At 33.3% G+C, this 14,924-nt stretch overlaps 2 protein-coding genes across 2 annotated transcripts; both read right to left on the bottom strand.

Annotated features, from left to right (window-relative positions):
* Positions 1-2,789: 2,789 nt before the first annotated feature.
* LOC146898731 (F-box/kelch-repeat protein At3g06240-like) lies at positions 2,790-4,554 on the bottom strand. The gene has a single exon (XM_085739059.1). It carries the CDS (start codon positions 4,372-4,374, stop codon positions 3,121-3,123), a length of 1,254 nt encoding a protein of 417 aa, XP_085595185.1. The 5' UTR covers positions 4,375-4,554; the 3' UTR covers positions 2,790-3,120.
* A 1,471-nt stretch (positions 4,555-6,025) lies between these two features.
* LOC146898730 (oxidoreductase/transition metal ion-binding protein (DUF3531)) lies at positions 6,026-13,563 on the bottom strand. Its single transcript, XM_085739060.1, has 8 exons — positions 13,500-13,563; positions 12,137-12,649; positions 11,485-11,570; positions 7,087-7,165; positions 6,930-6,989; positions 6,685-6,806; positions 6,507-6,578; positions 6,026-6,386 (listed from the first exon to the last, which is right to left on the bottom strand). Exons 2-8 carry the CDS (start codon positions 12,569-12,571, stop codon positions 6,284-6,286), a joined length of 957 nt encoding a protein of 318 aa, XP_085595186.1. The 5' UTR covers positions 12,572-12,649; positions 13,500-13,563; the 3' UTR covers positions 6,026-6,283.
* Between the last annotated feature and the right edge of the window lie 1,361 nt (positions 13,564-14,924).

Here is a 14,924-nt window from a genome sequence, read left to right as displayed (position 1 = left end):
AACGGTGATTCAGTAATAACCTTATCCAAAAACTTTACATGAAGATGGATAGAGCATTGGCAGACACAACAAATCACATATATGATAGCAGACAACATTAGGATTGGCTTAAGAAAATGGACAAATGCACGACAAGACCAGCCACATTTGTGTTCATTTCTTTTACAATAGATGAATCAGCTCATAACTTAAGCCTAACAACTTTATTTTATACGGAGTATACATGCCATACATATGCATCTAGAAAACTTAAATCAATGCTGACATTTCACATTGTTAGACTGAAGACAGTGGCTGTTAAACCACACACATTTCAGGTTGAAGGACGTTCAGCACTACTTCAGTACTTTAATCACAGTAGAAAATGGGAGCTAATGTAAGAAAGGAGAATGAAATGGTTTCAATTATTTTAGCTTAATTTTACCGCGCCGCTCCGCTATATCGGCTGAAGCGACCGCTTTTGACAACAAAGGCTCTAACTATAGGTCAATTTTTCCTCAATATATTTTTTATTGGGGCCTCAATTGGTATTTTTCTTTCATAACCATCGCAGGTCTTATAACTATGTAGTAATTTTTTAAAGCTTAGAGGCACCATTTAATAGTAAATAACACCTGATATATTTCTGCTTTTCAACTGACCAACTTGAATACTAAAGTTTACATCTCCCGCTATTTTTGCAGAATCTTGCATGATAATACAAGTTATTTAAACCTTGCTTCTCTTGGGAAGGCAGGCACTATACTACATTTTCACTGCTATGAACACACAATCATCCTATCATTCCTTCATTTAAGCTAATCTAGAATTAAGCCCTGCACTAAAATATCTGAAATTCAAATCTTTTTCATGATTGCTACTCTTTTGTCTTTACATTACCGGACTCCCTTCAATTGCTTCTAGTTCTATTCATTGTACCACCCTGCTTTATTTTGCCTTTACTTTTACTTCATTTATTAACCTTGCAAACAATTATATTGACTTGAAACTCAATATCAAAATGATTTCGTCTAAGCACACTGCTAGCCAGTAAAAAGAGGAGGTTAGAGAGTCAATGGGATCTTATCCAAGCTCCTCCTAAAATGAGCCAAAAGAGAGTTTACCTAATGTTCTGGGTCATCCAACATCACTTTTATATCTATATACTATAGCATGTCTTCTCCAAAAATAACATTAAGCATACTAGGACACCAAACATTTGACAGAAATCATTAAATTTATAATTGAGAAATCCATTCAACCATTAGGGAAATGGTAATATTTGTGTCACTTTTTCAGGTTAATCTATACCGAAACACGCCAACTCTTCCACGGTTAAAGATATCAAACCAACAAAACTGATAAGAACGGAGTGGACTGGTAAAATTTGCGCAATATATGTACACAATTTTGTTTGAACACAATAACAAAATATGTCAAAGAAAAACACAAAATCCATCTACATCACATAAGCATTACACAAATATATTCAAATCTTTGAGCATTTAACATATAGGCTTTACAACCGGTCAAACAAAAACATATAGGCTTAACAAGCTTTGTGGGACTTACCTTAAAATGAGCTGGTGGCAATCCCAAAAGACGGCATTTATTAAATTATCAACAGTAACTAACAGTCCAATGACTTTCACTCTGCCCTGTAAGTAGAATGACCTTATACCCCAGATTCAAAACATCTTCATAAAATTTTAAACTTGGTTCTATGGCTGGTACTACACCCTTCTCCACCCAATCATCAAACTTTGCATGGTCAAAAACCTCAAACCTGCAAGCAGATATAGAAACTGGGTTCTAGGACCTACTGTGATTGACGTATATGGTCAAATCTTTGGCTTTCACGACATGGATTTTAAGTTCAAAACTTCTCACTTAGTATGTTATAAATAAACTCAATTGTAAGTCATTAATGACATTTGTGGTTTTCCATAGCTTACTTTGTATGAAATGTGCTTCCAGTGATCTAAATTTTCTTTTCAAAAATAGTCTAAAGGGTACTCTAATCCAATAAAAAAAATCAAATACAAAAGCTCCACATATAGAGCATCTCAATTCTCATTTACCATCTTTATCAACTATCAATATAAACTCCATTGAGTTTCTATTTCTTTCAAGCTCAAATGCTTATTTTACCTATGAGATTCATCAAATGCTTATTTTACCTATGGTTTCTAACACAGAGGAGCGGTACACAGATAAAGCGCTCTAAAACACGACTATATTCTACAACAAATTTTAATGGCTCATCCAATCCCAAATGATGTCTTAGATTTACAATCTTCAACAATTGCAATAATAGAACACAACATTTAAAAGCATTCATATAATAAATAACTAAAAAAAGTCATGCAAATTATTAAGACAGACATATGCACCAATTTACTAACTTTTGTATACACACATTAATTTTTCTTTATCAATGAACCAATGATATGGCAGCGATGAATTTTTTGTATTAAACCATGTTCCTCTAAACCTTCTTAGTCATGAATATTAAGCTTGAGTATGCCGGTTTCTCCAACATTAAGCTTGCAATTATTTTATATTAGTTAAGTGACTCATTCATTAGAGGAAAACAAAATAAAACAACCTCAAAACAAGATAAAAGAACAAAGCCATAGAAACATTATCAGAGCTTGGATTCACCAAACCCAACCTGGGAAGATGTTCCTAATATACAAAATCAGGATATTATAGTATATTGATACCTACCTTCTAAATTTTCAATTTCTGCATTGATATTTCCTATTAGGCAGTATTATAAATCAGAAGATTACACATCAGCACCAAAATAAAAGAATGAAGAGCAAGACTTGAGAAATTCATTGACCTTGATACTCTAACAAAGATACTCAAAACGAAACATGAATATTTCAAAGTCAGCTAGTCTCGATTTTTCAGAAAACCTCATAGCTAGAACAAGTAGGTTATATATCTCATTTCTCCATACAAACAAATGTCAAAAAACAAAGTGACATAGTGTTATGGAGTATAGAACTCTGGAATTAGACACATGTTCAGCTGCCACACATACAAAACTATAGTTTCTAAACAACTTCATAACATTCATCTTGATGTTAAAGACTAAATCTAACAACAATATTCATGAATCACTAGCTGAAATTATTCATTCCTTGGAAAAGGAATAAGATTTTCCTTGTAGATTACCATGTGCGAACAAAATGACTCTCCGTTAACTCCAATTACCTCAACTCTTTGGGTGCTTAAATCAAACCAACCTAGCTCAGAATCTTGTTCCCTGAAGAATATACTGTTCTTGTTCCCTACTGAGATAGGACAGACAATCGAACAATTATAAGGCCCGACAATAAAGAGCTTGGTCCATGATTCATTTACACCCACTTCACCCAAAACCCAAATATGAAAATCAGGCTCGTAATTATAGATGACAGACAGAGACTCATTTAACTCCACCAAGGCAAACATGTGTGATCTATGTTTTACATCAGAAGAAGAAGAAGAAGGTAAGGTAGTTGCAAAGAATGTCTCTTTGCTAAAGTTGAAGGACACAATATCATTATCAGGTCCTAGGGTCAACCAGTGGCAAAATCCATTGAAGTTCACCATAGACGTTATACCTGGGAAATAATCAGGCACATCATCAAACCCATCGAGTTTCCTCCAAGAATCACTCCTCAGGTTATATATCTCCCAAAATGGTTCATAGTCATACAACCTGACAATGAGCCCCTTCTCCTCCCAAAAATCCTTAATCAAGTCGAGGTGGTGTACATCTCTCTCCCAAAAAGGGTCATCCTTATCCGGCAAACAAACCCAATCACAGCCGAAGGGATACCTAACCTTACGAATCACCTTATAATCATCTGTAACACAGTCATAACCAAACCCATGAGGAGGAAGATGAAACTCAATCTTTTCGTTCAGTTGAATGCTAGGAGGAATGATCTTGAATTCTGAGGTACTAGGGTTCCACAATACAGTTGTTAAGCCTTGGTAGAGACAAAGAGTGCCATTAACACTAGCAGAGCCCAAAATGATAATAGGAGGAGTAAAAGGAAATGGATTGGCATTGTCACCTTGTTGCTGAAGAGGAAGTGGCCATTCCAAATTAACCCTATTCTCAAACCTTTCACCAGAAAGGATGGAAAGAGATTGCTGAATGGGAGACCCTGGTAAATGTTCCTTTATGAGGAGACGCGTTTCAGCTTTGTTCTCGTGATTTGTGCGGAGAGTGTTCATGAAATTAGGGTTTTGGAAAAGAAGAGACCATGATTTGTTAGCACAAGTGAAACGTGTGAGAGATTTGAGAGGTAATTTAGAGAGAATGGAGAAAGCAATGTCATCGTGAATGTGAGAATCAGAAGACCTAACCTTCTTCTTTGAAGCAGCATCCATGGAGATTCGAGTCAGAAGAACAAGAAGAAGAAACTCGCTCTCGATGAAGTGAAGTGAGTGAGTGAATGAACACACTGTCAGTGCAAAGCAAACTGAGTGGGAGATATTTACCGTTCTCCTTGTTGGCGCGTACAATCACACTTTGATACATTTTCAACACATTTTCTTACAAGAAACGATGAGTTTGTTATATCAACACCTCCTTGATTTTCTAATTTTGCATGTTTTTTTTTGTGTGGCTAGAAAAATTCAGCATAAACGTATTCAAGTGGGATGTTTAGGGTTCGAACCCCGGCCCTTACATATAATATGCATTATTCCTTACCAAGTGAACTAAGCTCATGGGGACATTTTTGCCTTTTTTTATATATAGAAATAATGTTGTTTTTTAAATTTTTTTTTTTTTGAAGCGACAATTTTTTTTAAATTATTTAATCATTAATCATGATAAGTTGATTTTTAAATTATTTAACCGTTATAAGTTGTTTTTTAAGTTTTTTCGTGCCACTTAGATCTTATAAGTTGTTTATCTTAACGGTTTGGGGAACTTCAAATCTTGAAAATGTAAGCTTCTTAAAAAAAAAAATTAAGAATGTAAGTTACTCAGACGTTTAAAAGTTACAATTAAATAACCTTAAAGACATAGTAAGAGGTATTAAACAAACATAAATGACTAACTTATTACAATTAAATAACTTAAATGACGTAAGTGATCTAGAAAATACTTAAAAGCTAACTTGTTATAATTAAACAATGGGGTAATAATCATTTTGGTCCTTGAATGTGTCAGGGTTGTAGTCAAAATAGTTTCTAAATGTATCAAAATTTCAAAATAGTCCTTGATTGTGCACTATGTTATTGAAAATAGTCCTTTAAGTTAAAATGATTCGTTAATATTGTCATATTAGTCTCTCAATATGCATACTTATTATCATATCAATCCTTATAAATACTTACTTACTGTCGTCTCAATCCTTGTATAAAAATAATTAATGTTAGTATTGAGGGATTAATTTGACTATTTTGACTAACGAAATGCACAACCAGAAACTATTTACAATTTCGATACATCGAAGGACCATTGTGACTACTTGTTACACAGGGACCAAAATGACTATTACCGATTAAATAACTTAAAAGACCTCTAGTGCAATTTAACCTTTTTTATTATAGAAAGTTACTTTTTTCCGTAAATTTTTTTTATTTGTTTTGAGTAAAAATACATTCATTCATTCAAATTGATATTGATAGAAGTACATCAAACAAAACAATTTTCTTGTCCTACTGAGCTTAGTTCAATTGGTATGAACAATGCATAAAATATGCAAGGTCTAGGGTTCAAACTCTGGCCACCACAAAAAAAAAAAAAAACAACAATTTCCAAATTAATCACTACAACCGAATGGCATCAATCTTTAGATTTACAACATTCAGGTTAATATCATACCAAAAAGAAAAAAAATAACCCACAAGTGGGGGTTGTGGGACATTTAAAAAAATTCCCACAAGGGAGGATTGTAGGATGACAGGGAATCTGAAAAGTAGTAGGGTGTATTTGAAATTTTTTTAAGAAGTAGGGTAGAAAAATAATTTTCGATTTTTTTAAGGGTGGAAAAAAAAATTCTCAAATATATATCCCGGAAAATTGTTATTTCTTAAAAGAAATAAATTTCACTCATTTCACTCATCAAAAATTGTTTCAATACAAATATTGGATGGGATATGATCAAACTCTTGATGGCTAATGGAAGAAAATGACGCTCTTGCTAACAAATGAACAACATTGTTGACATGACTCCTAATAAAACTTATCTAAAGTTTGATGACAATTGTAACCATGATTTACTCTTCATTTGACCATATGCCTAGAAAATTTACTCTTCATTTGACCATATTCCTAGAAAATTGGCTAGATCTTATGAACACCATAACCTGAATCCTCTGATGTTAAATCCTCTTTCCAATTCTCAAATTCTTCTCCACCAAACACTACTTGCTTGATCCCAACAAAGCTATCAAAAAACAAAAAGCCAAATCAATTAATTGGATTAATACAAACATGTATTGAGAGAAAGGGAAAATAAATGAACTGCAGTAGTTAATTAAACAAACAGAGGAAGTGGAGATCGTACTCGGAACTTATCTGTGTCAATGCATTTATCAAAACATCTAGAATCAATGGTTCATTAGTCCCAATATCTATCCTGTTATATCACAAAAATAAATTATTAGAATTTTCACTTCAGATTACATTAACTAATATGCATAACAAAGCATTAAGAATGAAGGAATCTGCGATTAGTTCTGCACCATATTCGAGCTAAGTTGTCTTGAACCTCAAGATCCCCAATGTTGTAAAATGTAGTTGGTGTTACATTCGCTCCCTGAATATAATCGTAACTTGGTCGTTTTTCTATCTCAGACTGCGACAGCTGTAGAAATTATGCCAGTTCTATAAGCAATACAATTATGTTTTAAAAATTCACTATAAATAGAAAGGAAAAATGAGAGAGAAAGAAATTTGGTTTCCATGGCAGAAGAGAAGAACAACTTACTTGCATGTTCATGGCATTGCATCCTCCAAGTCGTCCTACAATGTGCCATGCTCGAATAGCCTGCAAAGATCCAAATTCAACAAAACTTCCTAATTGAAGCATGTGTGCATCGTGGAGAATGTACAACAAAATAAAGTCATAGGATGGAGTTACTTACATCACAAATTAAGTTGATGTCTTTTGCCAATGGAGCATTGTAAAATTCAAACCATATATATGAGTTTGAAAAATCAAATCTGGAAATGCCAGCATCAGGGGTAAGAAAGACAGAATATCTTTTTGACAGAAAAGCAAATAGAATATGTGATCATTGCAGCATGTGGAACATGGACAGGCATTTCGGGAATCAAAAGTAAATTTTTTTTAAATATGATGTGGCATCTCTATTAGATGCAACAGAAACACCTACAATATAAATGCGTAGCATCTCTATTAGATTCAAAATATATCTGTGATATTTGGAATACAAACAATTGTCTCTAGCAAATATACTGAGAATAACAGAATACCTACATGGCGACAAGTGGGTAAGGGAATCATGTAGAGATGAGGTATTTAGAGGAGGATCACTGAATCAAAGGACAGTGAGAAGTATGAAGTAGGGAAATAGTGGGTGGTCGGTTAAGGAAAGGTTCCTATCTCAGTGAGGAGGCTCTATCTTCTTAAGAGTGCAATTATCATGTCTGCAATGAGATCAATCCATACATTGTTATGTTTCAGTTCATTGTTCTTTTCTCTTGCATCATATTGTGTTAGGATATAGAATAAACTAACACATTCCCATGTGGTTTAAAAATTTACAGTTTCTACTAATTATATTTTGCCATTAGATAAATATGATGTGCTACGTGAATCAGCATACTAATGATGCTGTGTGAAGAATTTTTAAGGTGCAGCAAGAGCCGCCGTTCAGGATGGCTGTTGAGGAACTAGCAAATGTGAAACTGGAGCTGCAGTGAAGGAGCCCTTTGTAGGAAATAATTTGATTAATCATAGAGGACAAAGAACTTGAACTTGATAAGATAAAAAAAATATCAAACTCAAGAGAAATGGAACTATATGAGAGATTTTATTCATAGCAAAGGAAATAAACATATTTGGATTCCCCTTATGCAGGAATTCTGGATCCAAAATAAACCAGGAGAACAATTTCAGAAAATATTCCCAAGAGAAAAGCTCTTTACAAACAAAGAACTCTCCCTCCATAATGGTTCATAACCGTTTAACACCTACAATGATACCCTCATACTATTAGTACCCCACACCTCTCACACTCCTTGGAAACCACAACCGGATCCCTACAGAAAATTCCCCAGCCTGCTCGTCGTTCTTCATACTCAGCATGTGAGACTACAGGACTCACATTTCCAGATTGGGCCCATATGAAAGTTGGTCAATGAGTTCAAGACTTGGGTGTCTATCAGATACTACTGCTTCCAACATGAATGAAATGATTGTGAAGATGCTTATGAAGAACAAGATAATAAGGCGTTTTTGAAGTAAAAGGAAGTTGATCATAACTATGGCCAAACGTATGGTAACCAACTTAAGCATCATGACTAGTCTTTTAGCATACTAGACACCATGACTTGAGACTAATCTCATTGACCAGAAGCTTCAGAAAACATACACTTATGAAAAGCATGCAATTGTTCCTGACTTGAACTACACAGATGCAATAATGAAGTTGTTGACTTATTTTTGGATTGTTTCTGCACCATATTAATGGGAAAAGATTCCATAGTTGAGGCCTTCTTGTTATTCTAAATTCTGGTTTCATGAGCAAGCACCAATGATCTATTTTACCACCTGTGTAGGAATCAAAACGGCTATTTACAGATATTACAGAGGCACTATACATTCATAGTCATATGGTAAACCATCCAGAACTGCCTCTAAATGTTCTTGGGATGATACAGGAAATCCAATGGAAACTAAGAAATCAATCAAAGCTTTAACTATCAGTAAACACTTGTTAGACAGGAGGATGAGCCCCCCCCCCCCCCCCCCCCCCCCAACAGAAACTAAGAGAACCCCGTAGGTCTGCTATAAATGAAGCAGAATAGGGGTCAACTAGACAGTTAGGAGTCGGTTAGTTTCAGTTCTATAATAACCCTCTAAAGTCTAAACGAAGAGGAATGCATGTGTGAATGATTGAGTTAACCGGTTAATCCAGTGTGAAAGGAGAGTGATCCATTGGTTACTCTTCTGAACTTTCCTTTCTCTGTTCTTGCCTGATACAGAATTCTATTCTTTCTTATCCTTCTCTATTTTTGCTAAGTGTTCTTCTACTGAATCTTAACTTTCCAAGGAAAAGATTCTAACGATGCTCTTATATAGATCTTCCACCATTTTTTGTATTCCCCAAGTCAAGAGCAGAACAAAACTGTCTAACTCTAACCTCTAATATCAATATGGATATTTATGGGAAAACCACAGATAAGTGCAATAGATGACCCCTAATAATGGTCCCAATCTGTTGCTACTACCAGATAACAAAGTTTTTGTCATCAAACTTCACTGAAACTAGATGCAAAAAAAGGTCATAAGGCTTGTCTCCATATTTCTAACTTTCTATTTATTTCTCTCAATTCTCTAATTAAAACTATATCGTCTGAAAAAAACATGTATTGTGGCAGAGTCTCTTGCATATATTTAGAAAACACAACTAGAACCAGGATAGAAGCCATATATATAAGGGCTCCAGGTTTTATTCTTGGTGCCCAACCGTAGTTACAGGAAAATCTTTTGTATTTTCACCATGTGTTCTCACACAAATGGCACCCTCCTAATATGGGATTAGTAGTTTGAATATATCAAGTGCTTTCACTTTAACAGCATGTTTCAGATCGAAATCGTAATTGAGGACCTGGAACATACCTGAGGGAGAAGTGGGAAAATGAAATTAGATTTTACAGACACAAACTACACATGTCTACAGAAAGATCTCAAAAGAGCACGAAATCTTCAGCAAGACTAATGCAGTGTAGGTCAAATATCGGCCATGGAAGATTGCGGTGATGGATTTTTTGACAACTGGTCACAGCCAATTTGTGAAGATTGGCAGTACGGCGGATTTTCGGTTTTCTGGCATAGTCACAATCCACAATCGGTGACACCGGACTGATGTCCATGTTCACAATTTTGTTGAGTGTGGGAAGAAATAGAAAATCATGTATTGAGTCCTACCTAAGAAGTATAAGCTTTCATGGTTATCATTTGTTGACAGAGATCAGAATAGGCCAAAAGTTAAAACTGTTATGAGCTACAAAATCAGGGGACAATGATACTTTCATACAGTACAATCGGTCATGCAATAATACAGAGATTTTAGGTCTGTAATCAACAAATCATGGACCTATACTTGCAAATAGAAATGAGGTTCAGAAGACCAGTCTTTCTGTGTGTAGATTATTAAACGAGCATCAACTAAAATAGTAAAATTGTAGAAACTAAACTTCAATTGAAACTAGTATCGTGGCAAAAGCTGCAGATTTGGTAACACCAGCAATCGGAAGGTACTCTTTTGTCCCCTATAGCATCATTTTAGTTACTGTCATAACCCTAAACCATATGATTATTGTTCTTAGATTGCAGAATATAAGCAATCTGAATTCTTTTATTTTCTAGAGTCTCCCACTACATCTCTATGGGTACTTTATCATATGTATAAATCATTAATCATATCAAACCATAATCGTAATTCAAAGTACTTATTATTTGTCTTTCCTCTTTCCACATCTAAACCCTACAGCTTCAAACTGAACCATCCTAGCATTCTAGTTTTATTTCAATGTGTCTTGAAGAAATTATGCCTGAGAAGTTATACCTGAGATAATCATAATCTAAAACCTATTTAAATGCTTATTTCTATTCTACCCTTAAAAAACATGAGAAGTTAAGCCTGAGTAATCAATATATCACATATGTTCCTTAAATACATTGAATTCCTCATTCAATAATTTAATTGTTTATGTTACATTTTCAAGTCACTTGTCCTGTCAGGCATCTCCTACTCTGGCTGTTATTACTTACTAGAGCAGATATACTGTTAGTTGAAAGGAAATATCTTAAACATCATTCTTTGGTGAAAATTGTAGAATGAATTTACATTATATAGACTATTCCTTATTACTACTTTCCAATAATAGAGCTACACTAATGGCTTAAAATCTGTCCTGATAAAAGGAAACTAAGTAACAAATCAGTACAAGGAAATAAAATAATAACAGGTATTACAACTCTCAACACCACCAACGTTGTATTTATGTCCTACTTCCTAGTCAGTGGGAAAGAAATTATGAAATTAAAATATGACCAATCTTGCTGGCTATGTGAATTTACGAACAATAATAACTTCAATTCCTCCACTGTACAATTCTACATTCTTGTAAACTTAACAGTAGAAGAGAAAGAGAAACTTAATGATAAGAAACATGCAACTACATCAGCACAAACAATATAAACTGCATGGTTCAGTCACGTATATGTATACAGTTTTTTTTTTTTTTTTTTTTAATATAAGCATACGTATATACAGTTGAATTGAACTTACTTATTAAATGACACTTTCATTGGTACTCCTGATCCAGTCTTTGTGTGGAGTATTTTGTTCCTGTTTTTTCTTAGTCTCTCTTCCATCTGCAAATCAATCAGGCTCAATAGATTTAATCTTGGTATCATAGTTGGAAAGTAATTTGAAGCTGCTACTCTTAAATTTTCAACAACGTTAAAGGTAACAAACATCACCCTTAAAACAATGGAAACGAAAGAAAACACCCTCATGAAGATAGATTCCACTACTTGATGTGTAAGACTAAAGTCATTAAACCAATGTTTTAAAAAGCAGACCGGAGATCAAACCGGTGAGGCTTCTAGGTCATGGTTCAATTGGTTCAACCGTGGTTGAAGCGGATTACATATAAATAGTTAAAAAATAAAACAATACAGAAAATAAAAAACAGTTGAATTGAATCAACCGCTATATGGAAACCTTATAAAAACAAATTTAAAATCAAGGGCATATCTGATATACTATCCTTAAATATAAGGAAAAAAGTCAAAATTGTTTATATTTTGTCATAACTAAGATAGTTCAACTAGACTGCGATGCAACCAAAATCACATCAACCAGAAAAACATTTCCGGTTCAACTGGTTCTGATTTTTAAAACATTGTATGAACTATCAATAGATGACGTTGCTTACTCTGGACTGTGCCTTTTCCGGATCATCTAGATAACCACCAAGTATTTCAGCAAATTCTGGATTTCTATCAAAATCCTTCTCATCCCCGCCTTTATACGGTCCTCCACCTGAATATCTTCTGCCATCACCATCATCTTGTCCTTCATCTACATCAATAATATCATTTGTTTCCATCCCTTGAGCTGAAAACCCACCATAATCATCTTTCTCAAGTATTTGATCTTCCTCATTGATGTCTATATCAAAGTCCAAACTGTTCGAATTTTCACTTCGTTCACTTCTAGCACGACATAATAATGTTGATGTTCTGTCATTTCTCAAGAGCAGAAAAGGAGGTATATAGGATTTGATAAAGTGATTGTTACGGGAAAAAGGTTTGGAGCATGTAATGGTAATACAAGAAGGAACAGGTGTAAAAGGGTGTGATATAATCATGTGTTGTTAGAAAAAAGTGTATTGTTGTGTCTCGGTTATTGAAAAACTAAATTCAGCTTTTGAACTCTATGAATTAACCTGCAGCACAAATCACAATGTTACCACAAATGAATCAACATGAATATACAACACAAATCAACTATTACTAAGTTTTTTTTAACAACAAATGTTAGTAATTAGTTGTTAGATTAATATTTACTACTTCGTCTGAGTTTGAACCCATGACCTCAACTCCTAATCCCTTAGGTCAAATCAGTTGAGTTACCCAACTCCCCGCAATTGCTTGTATTGCTCAGTTAGTATGTCAAGCTATGAAGCACGGATATGGACATAGACACCAGACACGACACAGATAGTGACAGCGCTAATAATTTAAGAAAATCACATAATTTAGCATTGGTGTCGTGTCGGACACAACACGTGTATGACACCGGAACACCGGGACACGCCTAATCTGAGGAGTGTCCATGCTAGATGGCAAGTTAACTACCAATAGATATTTCAATTTAAACTAGAAATGCCTTGTCCATTAGAAACATTAACCTAACTAAAATCATAAAAATTGTGTGTTTTTTTCTCTCTCATAGGTTCCCTTTGGTGGAGGTAAATCCTAAACCCAATCCTCATTGGTATTTGTGCATGTACATATAATATCGACCATTAATATCTTCATCAAATATTAATATAACTAATTCTTAACTAACTAACAGTTGAGTAATTCTATCTCTAATATTACTCAAAAGAGAAACTGAAAGAACAATGAACAAAATTGTAAGATAATGAATGTTGCAGAAGTGGGAAATTGATTCGGAAATAAAGAAGATATCGATAAAATAATAGCCAGGAAGAGAATAAAACAAGTTATTTGAACACAATGAAGACGACAGTTAGCGAAAATGAGAAGAAAAGATAAAAGGTTAGTGCTCACAGTCACAGAGGTTGGCGGTTGTGTGAGGGAACACTGAGTTGAGCAGTATGAAATGAAATGAATCAAATTTTTAAAAGCAGATGACTCGTTTTATCAAGCACCGAACACTAATTATAGGTCTCAAATTTAAATTGAGTAAATAGGCAATTACTTTTAAGTTTCATCAATTATCGCTCTGGAATTAACAAAATTTCAATTCTCCTCCTGAAATTGTACAACTTTAATCAGTTTACCCCCTCCGTCAAATTCTTCTGTTAGTCAGCATGACGTTTTACAAATACCCCCTGAAGTTTTGCACTTATGTGCAAAATGCCCCCGAACTTGAAAATTTATATATTTTTTTCTTATCCATGGATGAATTATAGTAGTATTGATATTTCTTCATCTCCTCTTCCACATTTGTCAAGGATAAGAAAAAAATATATAAATTTTTAAGTACGGGGGTATTTTGCACATATTTGCAAAACGTCATGTTGACTAACAAAAGAATTTGATGGAGGGGGTAAATTGATTAACGTTGTGCAATTTAAGGGGGGTAATTGTCTGTTTACTCAATTTAAATTTGAGTTAAATATCTCTCTAAAATTTTCTTCCAACTTTTGTCCTTGTAAAAATTTCAATCATTACTTTTAGTCTCTATTTTTAAGTTAATTTTTTTATTTATTAATGAAATGTTCAAAAATGTATAGAATATTATAAAAATCTTTCTCAAAAATATTAATTTTTTAAAATAAAAAACGAATATTAAATATAAATTTTTAACCGTCAAAAATCATATTTAATTCATGTTTAGTTAAAAAATTCTAATTTTTTTGAGAGATTCTTATAATATTATAAAAAATTTATTCAAAAATATGAATTCTACATTCGAGTTTACTAAAAGTGAAGATGAAAAACTTTTGGGAACTAAAAGTTGAAGAAATTTTTTAGAGAGACTAAAACGAAAAGTTGACATATTTAACCCTTTAAATTTAATGAAAATAATAAGTATGGTTAAATATGTTTTTAGTTCCTACAAAATTACAAACTTTTAAGTTTAGCCCCTACAAAAAAATTTATTCAATTTTAATCCTATTTGCATTTTATATGGATTGTTTTAGAGGATTAAAAAATATTCATTTTTGTAAAAAAAATTTGAAACAGGGACTATCGTTACAAATTGCTATATTTTGTAGGACTAAAATTACCACTAAAATTTTATAGGGATTAAATTTGAAAACTCGTAATTTTATAAGGACTAAAAACATATTTAACTTTAATAAGTAATCTCTAAAATATATCATATTCGTCAATTTAATTTTTAAAGTACACCACCAAAAAAAATTAATTTTAAAGTATGTGAAAATATTTTTTTTTTCGTAAACAAAAAATTCAATTATAAGGAATACAAGTAGTGCTCAAACTTTATATAATTCAAAGATATAT

The sequence above is a fragment of the Medicago sativa genome, chromosome 8 (genome assembly GCF_051527215.1).
Source record: "Medicago sativa cultivar Bolivia chromosome 8, Bolivia_mono, whole genome shotgun sequence".
Classification (NCBI taxonomy): domain Eukaryota; kingdom Viridiplantae; phylum Streptophyta; class Magnoliopsida; order Fabales; family Fabaceae; genus Medicago; species Medicago sativa.
This window is presented reverse-complemented; position numbering and strand designations above follow the sequence as displayed.